This window comes from Sorex fumeus, unplaced genomic scaffold (genome assembly GCF_029834395.1).
Source record: "Sorex fumeus unplaced genomic scaffold, SorFum_2.1 ptg000047l, whole genome shotgun sequence".
NCBI classification, from domain to species: Eukaryota; Metazoa; Chordata; class Mammalia; order Eulipotyphla; family Soricidae; genus Sorex; species Sorex fumeus.
The window spans coordinates 38,645,668-38,673,368 of NW_026606104.1; the positions used below are offsets into that span (position 1 = coordinate 38,645,668).

Sequence of the window (27,701 nt, forward strand, 5' to 3'; positions counted from 1 at the left end):
GCACTTTGTCTTGTGGGTAGCCAACCCAGATTTGCATCCTTGATATCTCACATGGTCCCCAGAGCACCACCAGGAGTAATTTCTGAGTGCAGAGTCAGGAAATAACCCTTGAGCATTGCTGGTTATGGACCAAAAGCCAAAAAATAAATAAAAATACAAGCCCCCAAAAGCAAAGCAAACTGTACTTCCCAAGGCCAGGGCAAGAGATGGGCAGGATAATGCAATGGTGGAGGAAAAGTGGACATTCTGGTGGAGGGTATGGTGCTGGAAAACTTGTATGCATGAAACCGTATCATGAATATTGAAAATCACAGCACATTACACAAAAAAAAAAAGAAGAAAGAAAAAATAAAGCTCAGTAGTATCGTGGGAGCCTGTTCCCAGGATTTAAAGTCACTTTTCAAAAGAGCTCAAAACAAAAAAACAGAAAGTTAAGGCAAACACAGCATGAGTAATTAAAGGCTTGCTATACTAAACGTAACATTAGAACACACCATTACAATCTGTTTCAGTTTAAGCAGCAAAGTTTTAAGTCTCACTCCTTAAAGCTGCCAGGTTGGGGCCAGGGAGAGTGGGGAGCCTGGGGAAGGAAACGGGTGCTGACGTGTCTGCCTTGCTCATGACAGACCCTTGTTCTACCCAAGCACCACACAGGGTCCCTGAACACCAACATGAGTGAACAGAACCAGGAGTAAACCTCAAGCCCAGCTGGATGTGACCCAAAATTCCATCCCGGCCCCCCAAAAGGTACAAAGGGTACCTGAAATCAGTATTAATCAGCTTCTGATCATAAGCACGAAACACACACACTGAAATACCACAGAGCTGTCAGTTAACAAGTACTGCTTACCTTTTTTCTTCTCTCACAGTTGGGATCATCGATGTTATGGAAACTATTTTCATCTATTTCTCCCAACCAAATATGCTCACCAATCCCAACCAAGCAATTCGGATTTCCTTTGCAGTTTCGTCTGTAAGAAAAAGACAGCTTAATTTTTTTGTTTTTCTTTTTGTTTGGGGAGCCATACCTGGCTCAGGGCTTAGTCCTGGTTCAACACTCAGACTTGGTGGTGCTCAGAGGACCATAAGTAAAGTCGGGGATCAAACTAAAACGGCTGCATCCAAAGCAAATGCCCCACCTGCTGTATTAACGGCCAGCCCCAGGACTCTATATAATTTTTTTTTTTGCTTTTTCAGTCACACCCAGCAATGCTCAGGGAATACTCCTGGCTCTGCAGTCAGGAATTATTCCTGGCAGTGCTTGGGGGACCATATGGGATAATGAGGATTGAACCCAGGCTAGTTGCGTGCAAGGCAAATGCCCTCTCTGCTGTGCTATCGCTCTGGCCCATCTTTTACTGCACTGTATTTAATTACAAATCATTTATGATGGGCTAAAGAGCATTCCACAGCTGAGTGCATGCTTTAGATGTGAGACCAGGGTTCGATGCTCAGTAACACACAGTCCTACAGCATAGCGAAGAGTGTCCCCCAAGCACAAAGTCAAGACTAGACCCTGAGCATTGCCAGGCATGTTCCCAAAAACCTAAATAAATGTGAAAGCACCATACAACACCCATCGCTGTAACATCAACAATAAAAGGGGGGGACATTAAAAAATATTTAAAATTCACTGGAAACAATCCAAACTCTAAAAAAGGAATATGGTGTCATCCATAGGTTGCAATGCTATGCAAATATAAAACAAAAACGGACAAAAGATAATCTCCAGCGTGCTGTATTTTTTGAAAGACCGGGAGGGAAGGAAGGAAGGAAGGAAATAAGATATATGTATCTGGGGCCAGAGAGCCCAGCATGTGACAGATCCTGGCCCCAACGACCCCCCAGCACAGAGGAAGGAGTAAGCCCTAAGCACTGCTGGCTGTGGTCCCAAATCTTTCTGGCTTTCTCCTACAAGTTTGGTGAGTTTTATAAAAGTTTTGGTGAGGTCAAGGATCACTCAGCAGGTCACTAGTAGCTATGCATGGGCTGCCCTGGGTTTGATCCCTGACACACGGAAATAAAGTCTTGTCAGCTTTGTGTCTGCTTCCTGGGGCTGAGGAGATGACAGTACAGCAGGTAGAGTGCTTGCCTTGCACGTGGCCCACTTGGGATCAATCCCTGGCATATACAGTCCCACCCGACTGAGCACCCTTGGGTATGGCCCAAACCCCTCCCCACAACAAAAGAAAAAAAAATGTACACTTTTGCAAACCACAGCACTCAAAAGGAGAGAGATAACAAAAGAGAATGCCCTGCCACAGAGGTAGGGTGGGATGGGGGGAATGGGGGTGGGAGGGATACTGGGATCAGTGATGGCGGAGAATGGGCACTGGTGGAGGGATGGGTATTTGATCATTGTATAACTGAAACCCAAGCACAAAAATGTGTAAGCCTACAACTGTACCTCATGGTGTTTCACTAATAAAAATTTAAGGGGGAAAAAAATGTGCACTCAACTGGCCCCAAAGTTGCATTCAGAAAGGAAACAGGCACTCTGGAGAATCAGGGGGTGGGTTCCTGCCTGGAGCTTGATTCTGAGCATCTCATGACCCCCAATGGTCATGGAGTAAAACAGTGCACACACCGTGCACACTCCCCCCCCCCCAACACACACCCACCCACATACACACACAATACACACAAACACATCACCTTAGGGTGTGGCCCCTACCAAAAATTAAATAACAGGCAGTTACAGCCTAAAAATGACAAGGCAGCCTGGGAGATGTGTGAGCCCATGAGAGATCCTCCCTAAGCACCTTGCTGGGAGTTTACCGCCAGGTGTCAAAAACAAGAAAATCATGCAACAGATTTAACATTTGGGGGAACTAACTATCTGTGAGCAGTGCAGGGTGCTCGGAGACCATTCCTGGTTGTGCTTCGATCAAGTCCAGACTCATACAAAGCATCCACTCTAGCCCATCACAAAAACTCCCCAGCACCCCCCAATAAATTTAACTTTGTGTGTGCGTGTGTGTGTGTATGCGTGTGTGTGTTCAGGATGGTGTACAATTTTCTTGATATTTTCTACTTTTTTAGCACAGCGGTAGGGCATTTGCCTTGCGCACAGCCAGCCCGGCAGAGCCGGATTCGATTCCTCTGCCTCTCTCAGAGAGGCCAGCAAGCTACCAAGAGTATCTCACCTGCACGGCAAAACCTGGCAAGCTACCCGTGACACAGTCAATATGCCAAATACAGTAACAAGTCTCAAAATGGAGACGTTACTGGGCCTGCTCAAGCAAATTGATGAACAAGGAGAGGACAGTGTTTGTTTTCTACTTTCATCATCTCAAATCTTTATTTAGCGAGCATTGTTCCTTTACGCTAAAGCAAGGACACTAAATGAACAGAAAGAAATGGAGTAAGACATATTTGATTTTTAGGATGCTTTTCAAAGATGACATGGAAGCAATGTGCGTTACTTGGCTCTAGAATGACAACATTAGTTAACATGATCTGCCAGCTGTGATCCCAAAACAGAGCCAGGAGTGAGGCCCAGGTGTGGTTCAAAAAAAAAAGAAAAAGAAAAAAGCACCAATTCCTCCCAAGCAAACCCTAAGGCTTCTTAATTCCTATGGTAGCAAACCAACAAACTACACTTCAGGTGGGAACCAAGAGGTGAAGGACTGGGCAATAAATTGAGGGAGGAGGTTGGGAGAGCCCTGGTGCTTTTTTACCTTGAAGCAGTGATCTAAAACTTAAAAAAATTAAGCTGGGCCAGAGTGATAGTACAAGGTAGTACATTTGGCCTCGCAGATGGCTGACGGGGGTCCATCCCCAGCATCCCATATGGTCGCCTGAGCATCACCAGGAGTACTGAGTGCAGAGCCAGGAGTAACCCCTAAGCATTGCTGGGTGTGACCCAAAAAGCAAGAAAATAAATAACTGAGCTAAGGTACTTGCTTAGAGGCTGGAGAGCATTCCTGGCATGCACAGGACCCCAGTTTGATCCTCAACACCACATGGTCTTTCGTGGTCCCCAGGACCACTGCAGAAAACCCCTACCAAAAAATGAAGCATTCATTTAAAAAAAAAAATGTCATCATAAGGCATAGTTTACAAGCTAACCTAAACAGCATCACAGAGCAAGCTGGGCCTCCCCCCTGCAGAAGCAAGCCCTCACACTCAATCTCTAACACCATATCCATTTCCACCCCACTAGGAAAGTAGGCACAGGTGTAAAATATCCTACCATCATGTTTATGCCTATTTTCTTGCAGTAGGTATTTCTGCTGCTTCTAACTACCCTGGTCTTGAAATTTTCCTGTGTAATAAAATTTGACCAAAGGTAAAATTTCAAGGAGGCCTTTTCTTCTAATCATGGATAAATAAAAACAGGGAACTTCTGACTAAAAAATAGCCCATGAGATGAGTCCCACCTAATGCTTCTGACCTCTTAGCTGAGAAGTCAGTAAGAGAGACAGGCACGAGCTTGTCAGCTCTAACAAAGTATCTTCGGATGAATTTTCATCTCTTGATTTGTATTTCTCCCTCCCCCCACACACCAAAGGATGCCTCATTGCTGTCACCTGAAGATCCCCTAGCACAGCTGGGCCCCCAACACTGAGCCCAGCAATAACCCCCAGGCCTGCCCAACACCACACAATTCCCAAATACATGTGTGCTGTGTGGAGGGTTGGGCCTCACCTAGCGATGCTCTGGAGGGGCTCCTGGCTCAGCCATCAGGGATTTCTCCCTGCACTGCTCAGGGAGCCACGTGGTACCCGTTTCTGGGACCTCCGCTTTGCAAAGCACGTTCTCGGCCCATTGAGCTATCTTCTCAACCACTCCAAATACATTTTTACTTGGGGGCCCACACCTAGTGGATCTCAGAAATCATTCCTGGAGGAGTTCACAGGACTATATGAGGTGTGGAGGGGTCGAACCTAGCTTGGCTACGTGCAAGGCAAGCACCTAACCCACTATACTATCTCTCTGACCCCAAAATACATGCTTAACCAGGAATTTAAATATATGTGTGCTGTGGAGAGATAGCACAGTGCATAGGGTGCTCGTCTTGCATATAGCTGATTGGAGGTTCAAGCCCCAGAACCTCCTATGATCTGAAGTGACCTCTGAACATAGAGTTGGGGATAGCCCGAGTTGTGGTCCAAATCACTTCCACCACCTGCAAAAGAAGTTTTAGGGTGCCGGTGTGATAGTACATCAGGTAGGGCATTTGCCTTGCACATGGTCAACCCACTTATCAATGCTTGGCATCCATATGGTCCCCTGAATACAGCCCAGAGTAATCCCTGAGCACAGAGCCAGTAGTAACTCCTGAGCATTACTGGATATGGCCCAGAAAACAAAGTCCTGGAGCAGAGAAATAGCTCAAAACCTGGAGCACAAGTTTTTGCAAGCAGGAAGCCTGGATTTGATCCCTGGTACTACATTCAGTTTTCAGAGCGCTGCCAGAAGTAATACCCAGCAGAGTTAGGAGCAGCACCTCTTATCACCAACTGGGGAACCCCCCACCAAAAAATTTTGTGGTAGGGGCTATAGAGGTAGCTCAATAGCTGAGCACAGGCTTAACCTGCAGGAGGCCCGAGTTCAATTCCTGATGCAACATGCTTGTTCTTCAATCACCAACAGGAGTGATTCCAAAGCAGAACCCAAAGTAGCTCCAGAGCAATGCCAGCTGTAGACCCAAACCAAAACAAAACAGGACTGGAGAGACAATACAGGTAAGATGCTTGGGGCTGGAGTGATAGCACAGCAGATAGGGCGTTTGCTTTGCATGCGGCTGACCGGGGTTTGATTCCTAGCCTCCCATATGGTCACCTGAGTGCCGCCAGGAGTAATTCCTGAGTGCAGAGCCAGGAGTAACCCCTGTGCATTGCTGGGTGTGAGGCAAAAAAAAAAAAAAAAGGGTGCTGGGTTGGCCTTTCCACTCAGCCAACCCCAGTTCACCCCCAGCAGTACATGGGGTCCCAGGGCACCATCTGGAGTAAACCCTAAGCACAACCTGATGTGGCCCCAAACAAAACAGAACAAACCTCCCCCAAACAGGGCTGGACAACAATAAAAAGTTCATCCGGGGCCTGAGTGGACAACAGGGTACCCGCCTTGCACAGTTTACCTGGGTTTGATCCCCAACAATGCCATGAGTAATCCCTGAGCAGAGTGGGGTGGGGGTGTTAAACCCAATGGTGATCTAGGGCTTACTCCTGGATCCACACTCAGGGGTCACTCCTGGCAGGGCTCAGTGGATCATATAGGATGTGGGGGGCGAAACCCAACTTGGCTTGGGCAAGGCGTACCCTATCAGCAGTACTATTGTTCCAGTCCAGAAATGTTTTAAATATTCATAGTGTTCAGCAGGGTATTGCTACAATAAATAAAGTGCAGGGGGTGGAAGACAGGCCCCTAAGCATCGCTTAGGGGGTCTCGTGCTTCTCCCTGCAGCTCACAGCTTCTGCATACCAGGAAGTTAACTCCAATCCTTGGAACTATCCCCTGCGTCCAATAAATTTTTTGTCTTTGTGCCACACCCAGCAAGCTGCCAGACCATACAGTGTGCCTGGGATCAATCCCAGGCCTCTCCCACGCAAAGCCAGGGAAGCTCTCACCCATCTCTGTGGCCCCTGAATTGTTCATTTTACAACGTTTTACTAGTAGATCACACAAGCCCAGAATCTTACCTCAGAACTATTAGAGGTAGAAGGGAGGTTCATGTTTTTCTTTTGGTGCCTGCTACCTGTGAACTACCATAAAACCTAAACTATTGGGGCTGGAAATGGGGGTGGGTACACATGTGGGAAGCCCTACTCTACCACCACAGCACACGCATGTCCACCAAGCACTGCAAGTCACACCCCAAGAACAGAACTGTGAGTGCCCTCTGAGCACCAGTGAGCAGCCCCGGGGCCCCGCTCCCCAGAAAATAAGCAAAATCAACATTTGATCAATTCAGTGTTCCTGAAATGTGTGATGAATCTGAAAATATGACCGGAGGTCCTTCTGGGCTTTGGGCCACCACACCAGGCATGCTGAGAGGAACTCGGGGGAACAACACAGTGCTGGGAACGGAAGAGGGCCTTCAGCAGGTAAAGCATACACTCGGCCTGTTGAGCTCTCTCTCGATTTAACTGGGAGGCATGTGTTTTGGGGGGGGTTGGGGGCCACATCCAGAGATGCTCAGGGCTTACTCCTGGCTCTGTGCTGAGAAACCATTCCTGGTGGTGCTCAGGGGACCATATAGGATGCAAGAATTGAACCCAAGTCAACGGTGCAAGGCAAGGCGCCCTACCTCTGTACTATCACTCTGGCCCCGATTTGGTTTTTAGTATGAGTTTTATGGTGCCAAGGATCAAACAGAAACCTCACACGTGGCAGGGCATAGTGTTGATTTGAACCACATCGCCAAGCCTCTTCTCCTATAAATGTTTTTTTTTCGGGGGGGGGTGGTGGCAGGAGTGGGTGTAGCCCATCCAGCAGTGCTCAGGGACTATACTTGCTCTGTGCTATAAAGTGACCCCGGGGGTGCTCAGGGGTTATCAGGGACAGAATTGGGTTTATTGCAGTGGCCCTCGTGGTCTCTGACACTGGGGAGTTGGTAGCAGCATTAAGTGCATGACTGAACATTCAGGAACTGCTGCGCGTACCTCCAGGCCCCCAAGCACTCCGTGGGAGCCCCCCCAAAATAACACTAACAGGGTGGGGCAGACAGCTCAAAAAAATGGAGTCTCTATTGCACCTCATGGCAGGCCAGCACAAATGGGCCTAACACGTTGAGGTCATCCCCGGGTTCCCCAGCACTAAAAACAGCAAACTAAATCTGTGGGTCTGAGACACAGTACAGCAGGTAGGGCACTGGCCTTGCACACAGCTGACCCAATCAATCCCCGGCATCCTATATGGTCCCCTAAGCTCTGATGGAAGTAATTCTTGGGGCAGAGCCAAAGAGTTACCCATGACCATGGCGGGGTGTGGCCCAAAAGCAAAAAGAGAAAACTCTGGGCTTGCTCTTCCAGTTCGTGTTCTCCCGTGAACACTATCTTACCTGTCTCCATGTTTCTTTGCTCACTTGCTTCCACTCGGGAGACACCTGTGTTCTCGAGCGCATACTCCTCCTTCACTCCTCTCATGTTTTTCTTAGTTTCCCAGTGAAAACTACCTTCTTTCATAGAAAAATAAGTTCCTGCTGGAGCGATCGTACAGCAGATAGGATGCTTGCCTTGCAGATGATGCCCAACCCAGATTTGATCCCTGTGTTTCCCCAAAGCCATGCCAGGAGTGATCCCTGAGAAAGGAGCCAGGAGGAAACCCCAAGCACGACCAGTGTGGTCTAAAATTTAAAAATTAAAAAAAAAAAATCCCCACTAATATATAAATCCATGACTCGTGGTTCACCCTAGGGCTTCTTTCCTGCACATTTATTTTATTCAACTATTAGCCAGAGGTTATGGAGCAACCTGTGCTATATGTACTAGTCACTTTCTTTCCAATAAATCCTTTTGGTTTGGTGATCCTTTGGGTCTCAAGATCACTATGGAGGATGATTTACAACCTAACTGGGACCACTGCTTCCCATTCAAGAGTTGAGCTACAAGAGTTTGCACCAACGTCAGCTAGTTGAGTTCTCTAAGGAAAGTCTACACATTTATATGGAGGTGTACCTAGACATAATTTATGATTTAAAAGTAACTCAGGGGTATTAAAAAAAAAAGTAACTCAGGGGTCAGATGGATACAATGGATACAATTAAGGTTTCTGCCTTGCATGCAGCCAACCCCAGTTCAATCTCCACACCACATCCTGTCTCCCAGGACCACCAGCAGTTTCCCACAGCAGAGCTGGGAATCGCCCTCAGCATTTCCAGGTCCCAAACTAAAACAAATAAAACCAAACCCAAACTGAAACATTTAACCAATGAAACAGTTTCAAGTTTACCATTTGTTTCAATTAGCTATCAGCTTCAATTGTCCCTTATGGCCATAAAGGAGGCAGTAGTAAAGTAGGAAGGGCATTTGCCTTCCAAATCCCATCCCCAGAGTCTACCAGGAGTGATTCGAGTGCAGTCAGGAGTAACCACTAGGTATGGCTGGGTGTGGATTCCCATCCCCCCTCCCCAAATTTTTTTGATGCAAACTGTTAGGGCCTGAGAGTTAGTACAACAGGTAAGGTGGTTAGTCATTTTCCAAGCAACCAGACCTGGGTTCAATACCAGGCATCCCATATGGTCCCCTAATCACTACCAGGAGTGATTCTTAGTTTTTGTTTTTGTTTTGTTTTTCGGTCACACCCAGTGAGGACACACAGGGGTTCTGGCTCACACACTCAGGAATCTCTCCTTGGTGCTCAGGGGACCATATGGGATGCTGTGAATCCGAACCCAGGTTGGCCATGGGCAAGGCAAACACCCTACCCGCTGTTATCGCTCCAGCCCCCAGGAGTGACTCTTGAGTGCAGAACCAAGAGTAACCCCTGAGCGTTGCCAGTATGATCCAAAAAACAAAATTAAACAAAAAAAAAAAAACCAATTGCGAATTGTTTCTCTAAAACTCCAAATGGAAACTCTTTCTTGTATGTTTCTGAGCCACACCTGGAGACACTCAGAATTTACTGCTGACTCCAGAGACCATGTGGAGTGTCAGGGATGAACCTGGGCTGGACATGCATAAAGGCCAGTGCCTTATCTCCTGTACTATTGCTCTGGCCCACACTGACAGAATGACAATGACTCAGAATTGAGTAGGTAGATGCAGTAACGTGAGTTTTGAATTCAGGCCCTTATTTTCATCTGATCCCATCAAAATTGGTCGCGTAACAAAAGAAAACAGTAAGCAGGAATACTGAAGGCATATATGTGTGTGTGCATATATATATATGTTCATATACAGTTTACAGTTCATACATAGGGTGGCACTATAGCTCACTGCCTATTTTTTTTTTTTGGTTTTGGTTTTGGTTTCGGATCACAGCCAGCTGTGCTCTGGGGACCATATGGGTGCCAGGAATCAGATCCAGGTTGGCTGTGTGCAAGGCAAATAAATGCTCTACTGGTTATACCAGTCTGTTTGGTTTGGAGCCTGGAGCCAGACCCTGCAGTGTCCGGTCCCTGCTCCTAGCTCTGTGCTCAGGGTCACTCCTGGCAGGGTTCAGGAGACTGACTGTATGATGCCAGCATTCTGAACCTGGGTCAGTTGCATCCCCCCAAAAAGAAAAAAGTTCTTAGCCAATTTCTTCATGAATGAGGCATACTGTACCCATCTCAGGTAACACAAACAGATTTCCTTTGACTAACTTGGGAAACAGGGCTGGTCCAGCAGCTGATCTTGATTCCATCCATGGTACCCAAGCCCTGCGAGAAGTGATGCCCAGAACACAGCACCAGGCATAGCAAAAAATAAATAAAATGCCAAAACCAAAAAAAAAATATTAAAATAATAAATACGAGAATTAAAGTAGCCATGGAGATGGGTGATGTGGCCTAGTGGAGGGCCAGGAGCCTTGCATGATCTTGTTCCTGACTACAGGGCAACACATTCCCATCTTAGCAGGCAGCCCCAGAGGACTCCTTCAGGGGAAGAGCTGCAACACTTTAGAAAAGGACACAATGCAGAACAGTATCCAGAGAATTGGGGGGGAGGGGCACTATATATTGTTTCATTGTTTCACCCTGTGATTGTCCTAGCTACTTCGGAATCAGCTAGGTTCAGAATACCTCTCCCCACCAATTCAGTTCCAGCATCCCCTAACTCTGTTGTGGTCAAGATTAAACTGATAAGGAACAGGTAACTCCATGGTAGAGTCCTTGTCTTGTGGTAGGTCCTGGGTTCAATCACAGGCACCGCAAAAGATATAAGTGAGGGCGAGGGGTTGGAGGGGGAGGGGTAATAAGAAAGGCCTGGGAGTGCCCACAAGCCACTTTCATAAAGAGAGGAACTTTTTTTTTTCCTATCGGGGTCACTTGGGTCACACCCAGTGATTTTTCAGGGACTATTCCTGTCTTTGTGCTCACCACTGACCCCTGATGGTGCTTAAGAAAAACCTAACCGGTGAAAGGAATCCCAATCAGGTTCACGGAGATGCAAGGTAAGTGCCTTAACCCCTGCACAATCTAAAGGCCTAACATGTCTGGTCTTTTGCGGGGGAATTTGTCCACACCCACAATACTCAGGGGGATCAAACCCAGGCTAGATGCTTCTACTGCCCACGTGTGGCTTTGCCATGTGTTGCTGCTGAGTGCATGTGTGGCCCGCATCTCCTGAGATGCGTACTTTCATATCTAATCCTGGGATGAGTACTGTGATGCTCTCTCCACTGTGGACAAACCCGCATTCTTTCTTGAGCACATCCCCTGAAAATCCCCACCCCACTCTCCCCTCTCTCCCCCATCCTTAAAACTCCCAAATAAAACGTGGTTTTTTTTTTTTTGCTTTTTGGGTCACACCCGGCGATGCTCTGGGGTTACTCCTGGCTCATGCACTCAGGAATTGCTCCTGGCAGTGCTTGGGGGACCACATGGGATGCTGGGAATTGAACCTGGGTCGGCCATGTTGGCTGCGTGCAAGGCAAACACCCTACCCGCTGTGCTATCACTCCAGCCCCCAAATAAAACGTGTTTTAACTTAAAAAAATAAAATATATATATATATATACACACACAGTGATAAGCCGGTAAGGTCAGTGTTCACTCCTACTTATGTATTATACATACTATTTATATTTAGGGCTGGAACCATAGTACAGCAGATAGACTATTTGCCTTGCACACAGACGACCAGGATTTGGTCCCCAGCATCCCAGATGGTTCCCCCAAGCACTCCCAGGCGTAACTCCTGAGTTCAGAGCCAGGAGTAACCCCTGAGCAGCACCAGGTGTGCCCAAAATCCTAAGGGGAGTGGCGGTGGTGAGGGGGGTGGAGGGGTCAGCAGAGGGGGCGCTGGCAGAACACTCCTACTTATATCAAAAAGGAACTGAAAACAGGCGTCATGGGGCTGGAGCAATAGCACAGCTGGTAGGGTGTTTGCCTTGCACAGAGCCAACCCGGGTTCGATTCCCAGCATTCCATATGGTCCCCTGAGCACCATTAGAAGTAATTCCTGGGCTGGAGTGATAGCACAGCCAGTAGGGCATTTGCCTTGCATGTGGCCGACCCGGGTTCAATTCCCAGCATCCTATATGGTCCCCTGAGCACCGCCAGGAGTGATTCCTGAGAACAGAGCCAGGAGTAACTCCTGGTGTGACCCAAAAGGCAAAAAAAAGAAGTCCTGAATGCAGAGCCAGGAGTAACCCCTGTGTGTCGCCAGGTGTGACACCCCCCTCCTGCAAAAAAAAAAAAAAGAAAGAAAAGAACACAGGAGTCTAACAAAAACTTGAACACAGGTGCTCACAACAGCCAAAAGACGCAAAAGCAAAAATGCCAGTCAGTTAACAATTTAAGGTGACAAAGGTGACATGCATTAATTACCTTGATCTTGATAGCCTCCCAAAATATGTACAAAGTTACCATGTTGTGTTTTAAATATATTCAACCGGGAGATGGATAGCTCAACAGGTAGGAGTCTGTTTTACATGCAGCTGCCCTGGGTCTTCCTGGGCACCCCATACGGCCCTCCACCCCAACCCTGCCACAACCCTGCCTCTGATCTGATTCCTGAGATCAGAGTCAGCACAAGGGCCTTCTCAGCACTGGCAGGAAGCACACCCCTTACCCCCAGCACCAGGACAGGAGGGGCCTCGAAGCACCAGCAGATGTGATCCAAATAAAAAAGACAAAGTTGAGCAGCGTTTTTGTTTGTTTATTTTGGTGGCTGAGGGCTTACTCCTGACAGCGCTTGGGGAACCATGTTCGATGCTGGAGACTGACCCCGGTGGGCCACTTAAAAGGCAAGCACCCTACCTGCTGTACTACCACTCAGGCCCTGAAGCTGAGCAAGTTTTTGATGCCAAAGAATGAACCAGGGCTTCTACACAAGCCTTGCCACTGGCCTGAAGGGAGAGAAAAAAACCTCTAAGTCCACCAACAGGTATACAAATTAACAGTAGGATGCAGATCCACACAATGGACGATTAGGCAGCAATAAAAAGGGACAAAGTAGTGACACACCAATTAACCTTTGAAAGCTTGCAAGCCAGATTGATAGTACAGCAGATAGGGCTTTTGCCTTGCCTGCAGCCAAATGGAGTTGATCCCCAGCACAAGAGATCACAGACCAGCTTCAGAATTACCCCTGAGCTTCACCGGGTGTGGCAAAAAAAAAAAAAAAAAAACCCCACTAGCAAACTAGGGGCTAGGGAGGTAATTCTGCACTTGTAAGACAATCCCTAGTGGGGCAAGAAGACCTTTCTCACTGCACCAGGAACAGCCCCAGGCCCCACTTGCATGGGATGGGTGTTGCCCCAATTTTTAAAAAAAGTTTCAAGTCTAAGCCTGGGGGCTGGAGAGCTGGGCAGGGGCTTAGTTGCAGTTTGGGTCCTGGGCTGCCCTGACACTGATCTAGAGCCCCAACAGGTGTGATCCCTGAGCAGAGCCAGGAGAAGCACTGAGCCCTTTCAGGTGTGGCCCAACGCCCCGCCCACCCCTCCTCCCAAAAAATTAGTTAAAAAATAATTACTGGGGCGAGGACAGGTAGTACAGAGTTAATGTAACTGATCTGATCCTCAACAACACGTGATCCACAGAGCATTGTCAGGGATGACCCCAGAATAGAGAACCCCACCCACCACCAGGTGTGAGAACAGCCTGCCCTAGGAAACACCAGGTGAGAGCTGAAACACCCCCTCTGTCCCCCCCATGTACCCCCAAACAAAATACTACAGTCAAGAAAAAATACAGTGACTAAGGCTCTCTGGCCTTGCACTCCACTCAGGATCTATGCTAGGTACCTCACAAGTCCTTTGAGCATTGCCAGAAGTGATTCCTGAGGGAATGAGCATGAGAGGGCGTGGCCCCCAAATCAACACAAATACAATATAAACTGCTTGGATAAAAGGCTTGCAATGGCTTAAATCCACCTATAGAGGTCAGGAATAGCACAATGGGTAGGGCATTTGACTTCTATGAGGCCAAAAGGGGTCTGATCCCCAGCATCCTTATGATCCAGCAGCCCCACCAGGAGTGATCCCTGAGCAGAGCCTAGATTAAGCACTGAGTACAGCTGGGTGTGACCCAAAATCAAACCTGAAGTATTAGCCCAGGGGTGTGCTCTGAGGGCTAGAGCAAATGCTTTGAACACGGAGTATCAAGATGTGACTGCAGGTCACTCCTATGATTTGGAACCACAAGTATTCAACTTGGAGTAGTTCCCCAGCTTTGCAGAGTGTGACCCTTCAAAAAACAACGAAAAACAAAATTACAAGAATCATGTAAAATGTTTTTTGGTTACCTTGGAACCTACTTATGTTGAGAATCTAGATTTAATACACTATTGCTGGGTCTGGAGAAACTGCCAGGTAGCAGGCTAGCCTTGCACCTGGCCAACCTGGGTTTGACCCTTGGCACCCCACATGGTCCCAAGCACCACTACCAGCAGTAATTCCTGAGTGCAGAACCAAGAGTAACCCCTGGGCATCCCCGGTGTGGCCCAGAAACAGAAAGAAAAAAAATCCTAGTATTTAGTGCTGAAGCTTGATTCATGAACAGTAAATTCAGAGATTGTAATTATTTGCTAGGTGCTGTACAGAAGCTCCCTAGCCTGTTTCATTTCCAAACCCAGAAAAAAGGAAAACAAGCTTCATTTCCAAAACTCCAATGGTGGGATGTGGACAGTCATCCCTATCCCATCATCCTCTCAAAGTGAAAACTCGGGTGTCTTGACTGATCCCTGCTGAAAAACTACTACTGAGTATGTCCGGTGGGCCCAATCAATTCATCGCTGTGCTACAAAAACTATAGTTCCCGCGAGAAAAGGTATAGTGAAAAACAGGATGCCTAAGGATTTAAAGTCAACGCAAGGTTCAAGGACTAAGCCAGAGTGAAGGTCAGCATCTCCAGGGCTCAAACTGGGTAGAGTCATACGGAACAGGGAATGGAGCTGGAGCAACAGTACAGCGGGGAGGGCGTTTGCCTTGCACGCGGTCAACCCGGGTTCCAACACCGGCATCCCATATGGTTCCCTGAGCAGCCACAAGCAATTCCTAAGTGCGGAGCCAGGAGAAACCCCTCTCAGCATGACCCAAAAAGACTCAAAGAAAAAAAAAAAGGAGCAGGATGGGGGCTGAAAATTAGATTAGTGAGCGAGTGATGGAGGGGTCAACTGCGGGGTGAAGGGTACCTATGACGCAAGCTAACCACACGCTTTGGAACTGCGTCAACACTAACGCAGGGCAAACTGATGTAAGTTCCCTTTTCACAAACTCAAGGGTCAGAGAGCTAAAACAGCGGTCAGGGCCTTTTTGCCTGGCATGGGTTCGATCCCCAGGTTCCCTGAGCACCGGTAGGAATGCATAACCGGGGGTGTCTGTGCGTGTGTGTGCGGTTCGGGGGTGGGGGGAGAGGAAGGAAAAAAAAAAAAAACGACAAGCGAAGCGCCGAGCCGCGTCCAAGCCGTGCCCACCGCCGGCGTTTGCTAAGCCCCGGCCTCCCCCGACCACCTCCAGCGCCATCTTCTCAGAACAGAACCCAGAACGCTCCCCGGAGGGCCCCGGGCCGCATCCGCGCCACGCAGGGCGCCGGCCCGCTGCGTCCTGCAGGTCTCCCGGCCGGCGGCGAGGAGGACGCGCCTCCCGCGGCCCCCGCCTCCAGCCGGCTCCGCTGCACGCCCGCCAGGCCGCGCTCGGGCGGCGCGCCGGGGCCTCACCTGCACACGCCGCGGATGCAGGGCTCCAGCCAGATGCGGTAGGCGGTCTCGATGTGCTCCTGCGACACCTCCTCGGGCCGCACCGTCTCCGCCCAGCGCCAGGCCGCCTTCTCCAGCTGCAGCCGCGGGGCCATGGCCTTGGCCCCAGGCGCGCCTCCCGAGCCGAGCCGAGCCGCCGCTGCCGCTGCCGCTGCTGTCGCCGCCGCCGCCGCCGCCGCCGCTGCTGCCGCCACCCAAACGAGCTCCGCCACCTGCCAGCGAGGAGGGTAGGGCGCCGCCTGAGCCCGCCGGCCAGTCAATCACCTGTGCGCGCCACTGCCGCCGAGCCGCGCCCGCCCGCCCGCGCCCGGCCCGCACGACCGGCCGCAAAGCGCCGCCGCCGGCTCCCAGCAGCCCCCGCGCCCGCGGACGTTGGAGGCGGCCGCCCCGCTGCGCCGCGCGCATGCGCGCTCCCAGCAGCCTTTGCGGCCCCCTCCTCCCCGCCTCCAGTCTCCGCAACTCCGGCCCGCCGGGCGGAGGAGGGGGCTGCGTCCTCACCGCTGCTGTGGGGCAGCGTCCAGCGTGGCCGGCGTGTAGAAAGCCGCCTCCTCACGCCCCTCCCCCTCCGACACTTTCCCTTTAACCGTGAACAATTCGCGCGAGAGGCTACTCCACGCACACCATAGGTCTGCTGGGCTACGGGGTGGGGTCTGGAGCAGGAGCGCCCCAGAAACAAAGGTCGGGTCTCGGGAGGAGGTTGAACTTAAGCTTTACTCGCTTCCGACTCCTTTTCCGAGCCCTCCAGAAGTCTTGGGGCCGCTCTGGACTTCCCGAATTGGGATTTGACTACGTGTCCCGGCATGCACTACACGCTGCCTCTCCCTGGGTGCGGGGCATGCTGGGATTTGTAGTCCTCCTGGTGGGCGGTGCTGGCGCGTGCCGGGGCGGACTTCCCTGGCGGGCAGGGTCCTCCTTGCAACTCGCTGGCCATCCGCAGAATTCTTGGGTAGTTCTTTAATTCTTTCCAGAAGCTCCTCTCAACTGCGACGATTTAGGAACATTTCCTTCTTTGCAACGCATGCACCAGGATATTAAATATTAACCTTATTAGAATATTTTGAAAACTATAAAGGGCACGATTTGAGTGAGGAATTCGAGGATTCACGTTTGAAACCCATGTGGAAGGGACTCTTAGGGCTAATTTTTTTTTAATGGTGTTTGGGCCACGCCTGCAGTGCTAAGGGCTTATTCCTGGCTGTGCTTGAGGGACCATCTGGGGATGCTGGGGATCTAACACGGGGCAAGTGCCTTACCCTCCTTACCATCTTTCTGATCCTCGGCATTCATTTCTGAATTTGCCAACGCTTAACCCTGGGCTGGATGCTGAACGTGTGCTGTAAAGGCCCTCTCCACCTGGGAATGTTAGGAAGGCTTCGAATAAGGCTTCCTAGAGTAGTGACTCCACGCCAAAGAACCAAAGGAGAAAAAAAAAAAAAACCTTCTTCCTTTGCGGCCGGCCACGAATTCTGAGACTAGGGGAGATGAGAGGCAAAAACTTAAAAAAGAGGCAGGCAAAGGTTTTGTCTTTAACTGAGACATTCTGAAGTTAGTGGGTAGAGAACCTGCCCCCTGCCCGGCAAATGTTGAGACGGCTGCAGGTGACTTGTGAAATAAGCAGGCGGCTGCAGCTTTAAGAAGGGCGGCTTCCTCTTCTCAGTATCCACCTGGGTCACCAGTGGAAGTGCCTGGGGAAATCTAGGACTGATGAGTCTTCTGTTAGCACCTGCAGAACGCAGAACCTAATGGCTCAGAAGCCACAGGAGGCTGCTGTCAAACTGCACCTGGGTTCTACTTGTTCTGCTGTGTGAGAAATGAGCCCTACCGCCCAATTTGTGTGGAGCTGTAGAGCCCAACTGGAGCGAGGAGTTGCTCTTTGTAGGAAAGTCCCACATTCTTACCCAAGCAGGTCCATGGCCCTGCTGCATCAAGAAAAGAATTTCAGGAGGAGACAAATAGTGAAGTAAAAACAATTTTATTTTGAGATCATGAAGAAGGAGAGAGAGACAGAGAGAGCTTCTTCAGAGGCAGGGAGACTCAAGTGTACATCTTAGTGGAGATGCAGGCCAACCCCAAAATGGTATTGTAACATTGTTACAATACCTTATTGTAACATTCTATCATTGAAACTCAAGTCCCCAGCAACTTTGTAACTATCTCCTAGTGATTCAATAAAAGGGTTTTTTGTTTTGTTTTGTTTCGTTTTGTTTTTAAATAGGGGCTGGAGCGATTAGCCGGTAGGGCGTTTGCCTCGCAAACAGCCGAAATGGCGGACCCGAGTTCAATTCTTCCGCCCCTCTCAGAGAGCCCAGCAAGCTACCGAGAGTATCTCACCCGCACAGTAAAGGCTGGGAAGCTACCCCTGCTGTATTCGATATGGCAAACACAGTAACAAGAAGTCTCATAATGAAGACCTTACTGGGCCTGCTCCAGCAAATCAATGAACAACAGGAGGACAGTGACCGTGACAGGGTCTGGAAAGATAGTACAGCAGTTAAGGCAGTTGCCTTGCATGCTACGGACCCCAGTTCGATCCCCAGCATCCCATACAGTCCCTGAGCACCCCCAGGAGTGATTCCTGAGTGCAGAACCTGGAGTAATCCCTGAGCATTGCCAGGTGTGGCCCAGAGATAAAAAAATAAAAAATTGGGGGGTATGGTGCTGCCAGCAGGTCAATCTGTACCTGTGACGTGAGTGCATCAGCAGCCTGATGGCACTACCAGACTTTCAGATACCGCAAAATTGCTGCTGTGCCTTTGGCCAAAAACTTGGGGCAAAGTTTACCAAGAAAGTAAATGGCCAAAAGTTAGGTATGTGGGAGACACACCAACAAACCACCTCTGTCTCAGCTGTATAATTGGAGGCATGGCCTCTCTGGTTCTTGATCGAACTGCCTAAGAGCCATGATCCCAGAGACTCAGAAATGAATCTCTGAACCCAAAAGCTTTTGGCCGAAATGAGTCCTGTTCCTGCAGTAGGTTACTGGCACTGGGCCACTCCAGGTGGGAATAGATTTCGTGCCTTGGCCTGTTCCTCCTGGCGGCCCGGTGACTGCCATCCTCCAGAGGCCACTGGACAGTCAGGTTTGGGCCTACAGTGATGAGACACACGGGGCCTCACCACATGGGGGTGGAACCAGCCCTTTCCTCACCATCCCAACAAGACCCCGAGTTGCCGCCTACAAACGGCCTCTCTGGCTCCTGATAAAGCTGATTAACGGCCATGATCCCAGAGACTCAAACAAATCTCGAAACCCAGCAACTTTTGGCAGAAATGCATCTGGACCACATACAAGGTGGCCACCACCTCAGAGCTTCTTGGAAAACCAGGTATGAGCCGGCTATGACGGGGCAACTGCAGTCTCATGGCAAGGGAGACGGTACCGGCTCATCCTTCACGCCCTACCAAGGTCACGAGTTGCCCCCCACAAGCGGCTCTCCAGCACGGCCATGGCTCCAGAGGCAAAAGGACTTAATCCAGAGCCCGGCAGCTTGCGGCAGAGAAGTGAATGGTCCATGCGTTAAACTATGGCACCATGCCTCCCCGGGAGGGAAAGGGTGTTGCTCCCTTCCGCCTTTTTCCCCACCCTGGCAGCAAGGTGGCCACCGCCTCAGAGCTTATAGGAAAGCCAGGTATGAGCCGGCGGTGACGGGGCAACTGCAGTCTCATAGGAAGGGGGGGGCGGTACCAGCTGGTCCTTCATGCCCTACCAAGGTCACGAGTTGCCCCCCACAAGTGACTTTCTGGCACAGCCATAACACCAAACGCACAGAAACCAATCTCGTAATTATCTGGCTCTTTGCAGAAATCCAAAATCATTGTATGACATTATATGATTCTCATACCAGCTATAGAAAACAAGTATTTCACAATTCCTTTTCAGCAATTCTGATTGTTGGGGGGGAAATTCTAAACAATAATGGTGCATCTTTTGTTGAAATAATGAATGTAATCAATGTAGAGAAGAGTTAAGTAGAAATCATCTGCCTCACAGGCATGGGGAGGTGTGGGAGGGGGGTATATTGGGGTTCTTGGTGGTGAAAAATGAGTACTGATGAAGCGAAAGGTGTTTGATCATTGTATGACCGAGACAAACCTGAAAGCTTAGTAACTTTTCCCACAGTGATCAATAAATAAATTCAATAAATAAATATAAGAAAAAAAATAAAATTATAAAAAAAAAGTAAGGTGGAGTTCATGCCCAATTCAATCAGCTAATCAGTGACTGAATAATAGCAATACTGCCCACACGGCAGAGTCTGGCAAACTCCCTGTGCCAAATACCCAATATGCCAAATACCAGTAACAATGAAGGGTCTCATTCTTCTAACTCTGAAAGAGCCTTGAATATGGCACTTTTTTAAAAATCTCAGGGCTAGGACGAAGGAGACGTTACTGGGGCCTGCTCGAGGCAATCGACGAATAACAGGATGATCGTGATCGTGATCGTGACTCTTACATAAAAAAAATTTTTTAAAAATTTAATAAATATGGGGCGGGTTCTTGTCTTTTGTCTTGCACAAGGCAACCCCAAGTTCAATTCCTGGCATCCCATATGGCTGTCTAGAGCACTGCCAGGTGTGGCCCACCAAAATAAAAATAAAATGTAAATGAGTATATAAAATGTATATGTAACTCCTGTTAGCAGGCAGATGGGGGAGTGGGGATGGCTGCAAAGAGCTCTTTAGAAAAAAAAGTAGCCCAAAGGCCTGAGGCCAAAATCTTTTTGAGATGCAAATCCTGAGCTCTTTGTAGATGCAGAAAATAAAGCACCACACAGCTTAGAAGGGTGGACCCCCTGGGAAAAGGAGAAGCTGCAGGCAAATCTAAGGATCTAGACTAGAATAAGGAGGGGAGCTGGAGGGATCATACTGCCAGTACAGGGCTAGGGTGCTTGCCTTGCACCAAGCCAACATGGATTCAAACCCAGCATCCCATATGGCCCCCCAAATACCTCCAGGAGAGATTCCTGAGAGCAGAGCCTAGAGTAAATCCTGAGCACTGCCAGGTGTGATCCCAAAACAATGTATACATATTTATCCGTATATATGTGAATGAAAGGAGGGCCAAAGAGGGTACAGCAAGTAAGGATATAAAGGTGCCCACCATGCTGACTGGGGCTCTATCTCCAGCACTTTATATGGTCCCCCATGCATTGCCGGGAGTTATCTCTGTGCACAGAGCCAGGAGTAACACCTTAGATCCCTAACTGTGGCCCAAAAAGCAAAAAATAATAAAATAAAATAAGGTAGGAAAGAGTACAGCAAGTAGGGTGTTTGCCTTGCATGCAGATGATCTGGGTTTGATTGTCCCATATGGTCCCCAGAGCACCACCAGGAGTTATTCCTGAGGGCAAAGCCACTGCTCAGAGTAATCCCTGAGCACTGCTGGGAATTGCAAAGGGGAAAAAAAACAATACTAAATAGACATCACACGTGGGAACATTTCCTGTAATCAAACCTAGAGTCACTTTGATGTCTTCACAGAACTCCAGAATCAGACAATCTGGAGAAATTGTATAGAACCTCTCAAAGCCATTCTTCGCTTTTTCTACTCCAGAGAAGACCATATTCTCTCTAGCACGTATCTCTTTCTGTGCCCTTTATTTTCTAAATACATTTGTTTTACTTTACTATTCCTCTCCTTTTGAAATTATTTTCTGCTTATGAAAGGCAACATTATGAAAGGAATGCCTGTGTGGGGGTTAAGACAGACTTTGCCTTCCTGCAAAGAGCAATTTCTCATTCCAGCCTGAATCCACGGCTCCCAGAGAACTCAGTGGCAGGGACCGGGTCCCACTCTGTGTAGAATAAATGGGCTTCAGGTACAGTCTGACAGCTGCCATTGGGCATGGGGGACCTGAGCATCCAATGCCATAGGTGCTCACAGAAGAATGCTCAGATCCCTGAGTAGCTGAGGTGGGTCCAGCAGAGAGTGGAAGCAATGTTTTCTCAAGGCTACCCCCTTGCTCCCCCTTCACCCAAGTCACCTGCAATAGAGAGCTGTTGGTGAGGAAGTAGAGATTTGCCTGTACAGAGAAGTGGAGACTCAGATCAGTGATGTTTCCTAAGGTCAGAAACAGGTTGGAGAGAGAGTACAGTGATAAGGCATGTGCTTTGCATGCAGTCTACCCAGGTTCAATTCCCAGCAGCACATCAAGTCCCCTAAGCCCCACCAGGAGTGATCCCTGAATTCAGAACCAGGAATAAAACCTGAATGCTGCCAAGCGTGGCCCCCCAAACCGTATACATAAAAACTTGTCAGAGACAGGAATCTCTCACAGATCAGAGATAATGAAGGCTGGACTGGGGCAGTGTAAGAGCAGAAGTGAAGAGAAGAATTCAAAAGGCTTCCAGGACATGGAATTGCTACAGCTGCATGGATTGGTCTGATCTGAGTCTCCACTTTTCTGTACAGGCCCTTCCCTATCCACCTGTCTGCCTCAGGTGAATGTTCCAATCCTAACCCTGTCCCTGCGTGTCTTGTTCCCTAGGTCAGCCATTGCCTCACGCAGCATATGTGACATTCAGGGGCTCCTTCTGGCTCCGTTCAGAGGTCACTCTCAGTGATGCTGAAGTGGGCTCCAATGTGTTGCATGAATTCTAGGCCCTGCAAGTGGTTATAGTAGAGGGGAAAAAAAAAAGAAATTTATTTACTGGCTGTTCGGGTTGCACCCAGTGATGCTCAGGAGTTACTTCTGGCTCTGCACTCCTGGCGGTGCTCAGGGGACTATATGGGATGCTGGGGATCGAACCCAGTTGGCCCTACCTGCTATACTACTGCCCTGACCCCATCAAGGAAAGTTTTTAGAAAGAGCAGGTTGCAGGCAAGTGGGCAGTTGATCAAAATAAACACTAAATCCCTCATGGGAGTGAAGCTCAGCAGGCTAGAGAACAGGTTTTGCCTGCAGGGAGCCCAGGTTTGGTTCCTGGTGCCACATGGTCCCTGGGAACCAATAGGAGTGACCGTGGTGACCATTAAGGAAAAAGAAAGAGTGGTGCCGGTGCACCTTCTGGGTGTGACCCAAAACCAAAAATTCCCTCCGGGGCTGGTCCTCTGGGGCTGTCGGGGGCAGGCCCTGTTTCATCTGCAAACTTAAATTAAGGTCAGGTTAGGGTTGGTTAGTATTGCTGGAGGGCAAAGTGATAAAGACTGTCCTTATCCTCAGACCTTTAGACCATTCCTGGGCAAGAGGAAGGCAAGGAGCAATGTCCTAGACAACTAGGAGTTTGCGCTGCCTAATTTCTTTCTACCAGTTTCAAAAACAGTCAAGTATTGGGGCTGGAGTGATAGCACAGCGGGTAAGGCGTTTGCCTTGCACGTGGCCAATCCAGGTTCGATTCCCAGCATCCCATATGGTCCCCCGGGCACCGCCAGGAGTCATTCCTGAGTGCAGAGCCAGGAGTAACCCCTGAGCATCGCCGGGTGTGACCCAAAAAGAAAAAAAAAAACAACAACAAAAAAAGTCAAGTATTTTCCCAGTGAAGCAGGAACTACAGAAGAAGGCCGATTCTGAAGGCAGTGAGGCCAGGATGTGGCTCTGTGGCAGAGTACCTGCACAAGTGTGAAGCCCTGGCTTCAATCCCAGACCCCAGAACACAGAGAAGGGAGGCGGTGTCAGTTTTTGCTGTATTTTCAGTGCATCAGGAACATCCAAACAAGGACAGAGGCAGGAGTCTGCATCTCAGGCATACACTGTTTCTGTATCACAAACATTTCAACCTACTGAAGCATTCTCAGCATTCAAGTTTACCATCATTTAAAACTTCTTAAAGTGGACGGGGAGATAGTACAGTATAGGGGCAAAGGCAGCCCCCTGTGAAGGTCATGGTTTGGAGGACCTTTGTGTTTTTCAACTGCACCCCTTCTCTTTCCCAGTAAGCTAAGAAGGATTCTGGGGCCAAGCTAAAGCAGACATGCGTGTGCCTGAGGCTTATATTGGGGAGGGCTACCTCTCTCCATTGTATTCTATTGGCCCTGATTAGCTTTCATCTGGCTCAAATTGAGAGCTTTTGAAGCTGAATTTACTGATTAGAGAGATAGTACAGAGGGTAAAGCACTTGTCTTGCAAGCAACTAACCTGGGGTTCAATTCCCTGGCATCCCATGTGGTCCCCTGAGCCTGAGTTCAGAGCCAGGAGTAACCTCTGAGCATCACCCAGTACCCCCTCCAAAAAGGACTGAACTCAGTTTGGGAATTGTACACACACAGGGCACTTGTGTGCATGTGACTGAGCCACTGGAAGACCCCCACCACATGAAGGCAATGAAATTTCTGGGAATAAATAAAGCCACTAGTCCTAAGTCTGACCTACCCTGTGGTTACAGAAAGCAAGATTTGATAAGACCTTTTCCAGCAGCAGACCCTGAGGAGACTGGACCCCTCCCTACTGAAAGGGCCTAAAGGAGATTAAGATAACCATCGATTCCTTCCTTTAATCCAATCAACCCTCAGCTAGCCCAGACCATAGAAAGTTGAACCCACCCTCCAAGAGAAGATCCAGCAGGAGCAAAGGTCAAGAAAAGGAGTTTCAAAGAAGACCACTCCCAACTCCACCCACTTAGCAACAACCTTAACAATGGACGCTAGCTAGAAAGCCCCACTTGGGGGCTACATGGGAATATGCGATAAAAGCCACCTTGAACAAAATGAGGGTACGCAGACACTTCCTGAATCCATGTGCTGCTTCTGCCCACGTGGCGAAGCACCTGTGGAGCCTGAGCGCATGTGCTGCCACCTGCATCTCCCTTCTTGACTTTAATATTTTCATATTTAACACTGAGGTGTGTGTAGGAACTCCCTCCACCCACTCAAGAGCAGCCTTCATTTGCCCTTGAGTACATTTCTCTCTCTCTCTCTCTCTTCTCTCTCTCTCTCTTCTCTCTCTCTCTCTTCTCTCTCTCTCTCTCTCTCTCTCTCTCTCTCTCTCTCACTTTCCTTCCCTCCTCACCTTCAAAACTCTCCAAATAAGATGTTTTACTTCACTGCTCATCTACTCCTGACATTCTTTTCTTCGAGGCAGAGAAAAAGAACCTGGTAACCCTGGGTAAGGTCTAGGACTGACTTTCCTTTTCCTGCAAAGAGCAATTCCTACTTCCAACCTCAGTCCATGGCTCCCAGAGAAATCGGGTGGCAGGGATCAACTCCTGTGCGAAGAAGGCCAAGTGGACGTCAGGTATGGCTTGATGGTCACCTGGTGGGGCTGTTGGGGCTCTGGCCCTTGCCAAGCAGGGGCTCATTGCAGACTTTATCAGTCCTGGCCTTCCCAGCTGGATCTTGGGGTGGCAGAGGTGGATCTGGAGAAAAGTGTCAGCTCTCTCCTCCTTGTCTCACATAAGCCACCCATGGGGGCCCACTGACATCACCTTGAGCATTGTCAAAACAAAGCAAAGTCAGTTTTATAATGGGTTTCCCTAACTGTCCCCACCTGAGTTAGTCTCTTGCTAGAGCATTGTCTAGGAAAAAAGCCTTGGATTCTTGAAGGTCTTAGGGGCTTTCGTTTGTTTGGGGGCCACACCCAGTGGAACTCTGGGTTGGCTCCAGTCTCCTCACTCGGGGATCACTCCTAGCAGGGCTCAAGGGACCATATGGGGTCCAGGGATCAAACTCCAGTCAGCTGTATGCAAGGCAAATGCCCTATTCATTGTACTATTTGTTCTAGCCTTTTGATGATCTTTTTCATATTGTTTGGGGGCCAAGTTGCAGGCTATCGAATGTAGCTTGCCCACAGGGCAGAGTCTGGCAAACTCCCCGTGGCGTACCAAATATGCCAAATACCAGTAACAATGATGGGTCTCATTCTCCTAAATAGCCTTGAATATAATCTCAGGGCTAGGATGAAAGAGACGTTACTGGGGCCTGCTCGAGGCAATCGACGAATAACAGGATGATGAAATGATGAAATGAAATTGGGGGCCACACCTGACCGTAGTGGGGGTTTACTCTGGGCTCTGTGCTCAGCAATCACTCCTGATAGTGTTGGGAAACAAATAGTGATGTTTGAAATTAAACCTGGGATTGGAGGGCAAGGCAAGCACATGATTTCTGTATACTATCTTATCTCTCCAGTCTATCTTTTTATTAAGATACTTATCAGGATCTCTAGATTTTCTTGCAGCTTCTCCTTTTCCGAAGGGTCCACCTTTCTCAGGGTGGTGCCAGCAGTTTCTACATCTGGGTGGGGCCTCATTTTCTGCATCTCCCAAGAGCTCAGTATTTGCATTTTTGTCTTTTTTTTTTTGCAGGAGGAATCCCTGAGCATTGCTAGGTGTGCCCCTCCAACAACAACAAAAACAACAGAGAGAAGAGGAGACAGGAGAGAGATAATAAAGGTAGAAAGAAAGAGAAAAAGAACGAAAGAAAGAACAAAAGAAAGAAAGAAAGAAAGAAAGAAAGAAAGAAAGAAAGGTGATCAGAGGGGTTACTCCCAGCTCTGCACTAAGGAATTACTATTTCTCCTGGTGGTGGTGCTCAGGGGACCATCTGGGATGCCTCCGCCCCATCCCACACAGCAGCTTGTGAACCACATATCCACTCCCTCCTCTTGGAAACAATTTCTTCTCTCTGCCTGCAGAATTACATGCTCCTGGTCTCCCCATCACTCTGGTCTGATTGGTGTTCTTTCTTTTTCTTTTCCTTTCTTTCCCTCCTTTCTTTTCTTCCTCTCTCTCTCTCTCTCTCTCTCTCTCTCTCTCTCTCTCTCTGGGGCACACCTGGCAATGCTCAGGAGTTCCTCCTGGCTTTGCACTCAGGAATCACCCTGGTGGGCTCATGGGACTGTAATAGCATGCCAGAGATCAACCCTGCCCCCCCCCAACTTCAGTCAGCCATATTATCTCTCTGTCCCCCTCTCTATTTCTTTCTCTTTTTTTGCCCCATACCTCATAGTGCTTAGGGGCTATGTCCCAGCTCTATGTTGGGGGGTCACACTCAGCATTGCTTGGGGGGACTCAAGTGCTAGGGATTGAACCAGCTTCCCACATGCTCAGTATGTGCTCCAGCCTGTTGACCTACCCAGCCTATTTCATTGAGGGTGTAGGGGGATTGGTGTGAGGGTTTGAGACCATATGGGATGCTGGAAATCGAACCTGGGTTGGCCGCGTGCAAGGCAAATGCCCTGCCCGCTGTGCTATCACTCTAGCCCCAAGAATTCACTTTTGACCTATTCCTAAGGTGATGGATCTTTTAAAATAAATTAGTGGTGGACTAGATAGATAGTACAAGGGTTAAGTTGTTTGCCTTGCATGAAGCCTACCTTTTAATCCCCATGTATGTATGGTCCCCTAACACTGCCAAGGGTGACCTTCTAAGTACAGGGTCAGGAGTAGTGCCTGAATACTGCTAACGGTGGTCCCCAAGCTAACAAATACAATTCAGGCCCCGCCAGCAGCACTGGGAGTAATCTAGATCCCCACTGTGGTGCCCAAAACAAATAAATAGAATATAGAATTTATTATTATTATTATTATTATTTTTGCTTTTTTGGGCCAGTACCACCTGGTGATGCTCAGGGATTATTCCTGGCTCTATGCTCAGGAATTACTTCTGGTGGTGCTCAGGGGACCATATGGAATGCTGGGGATTGAACCTGGGTCAGCCACATGCAAGGCAAGCATGCTACCTGCTGTACTATCCAGCCCTAGAAAAAGAAAATTTTATGAAATACAAATATGGAGGGCCAAAGAGATAGTACATGAGGCAAGGCACTTGACTTGCATGGAGCCAACTTGAGTTTGATCCATGGTGTATGATCCCCTGAGCACTGCCAGGACTAACTTCAGAGCAGAGCCAAGAGTAGTCCTGAGGTATGGCACAAACCCCCCAAAGGGGAGCCAGAATATAGCAGTAAAACACTCAGTAGTAAAACATTTGCCTGTTGTGAACGCAGGGCTTGATTCCCAGAACCATGGAAAT

General features: G+C 48.9%; 1 protein-coding gene across 4 annotated transcripts in view; it reads right to left on the reverse strand.

Moving 5' to 3' along the window:
• The window catches only part of USP48 (ubiquitin specific peptidase 48), a 70,916-nt gene extending 54,976 nt beyond the window's left edge, over window positions 1–15,940 (reverse strand). For 2 of the 4 annotated variants that reach the window (XM_056123141.1, XM_056123140.1), the window contains exons 1-2: window positions 15,753–15,937; window positions 851–971 (exon numbers count right to left, since the gene is read on the reverse strand). In XM_056123141.1, coding sequence (XP_055979116.1) covers window positions 851–971; window positions 15,753–15,886 — 255 coding nt within the window. In that variant the 5' untranslated portion in view covers window positions 15,887–15,937. Of the gene's footprint in view, window positions 1–850; window positions 972–15,752 lie in introns of those variants that run through there. The other 2 variants (XM_056123144.1, XM_056123142.1) reach the window with 2 other exon arrangements.
• Window positions 15,941–27,701: the final 11,761 nt, after the last annotated feature.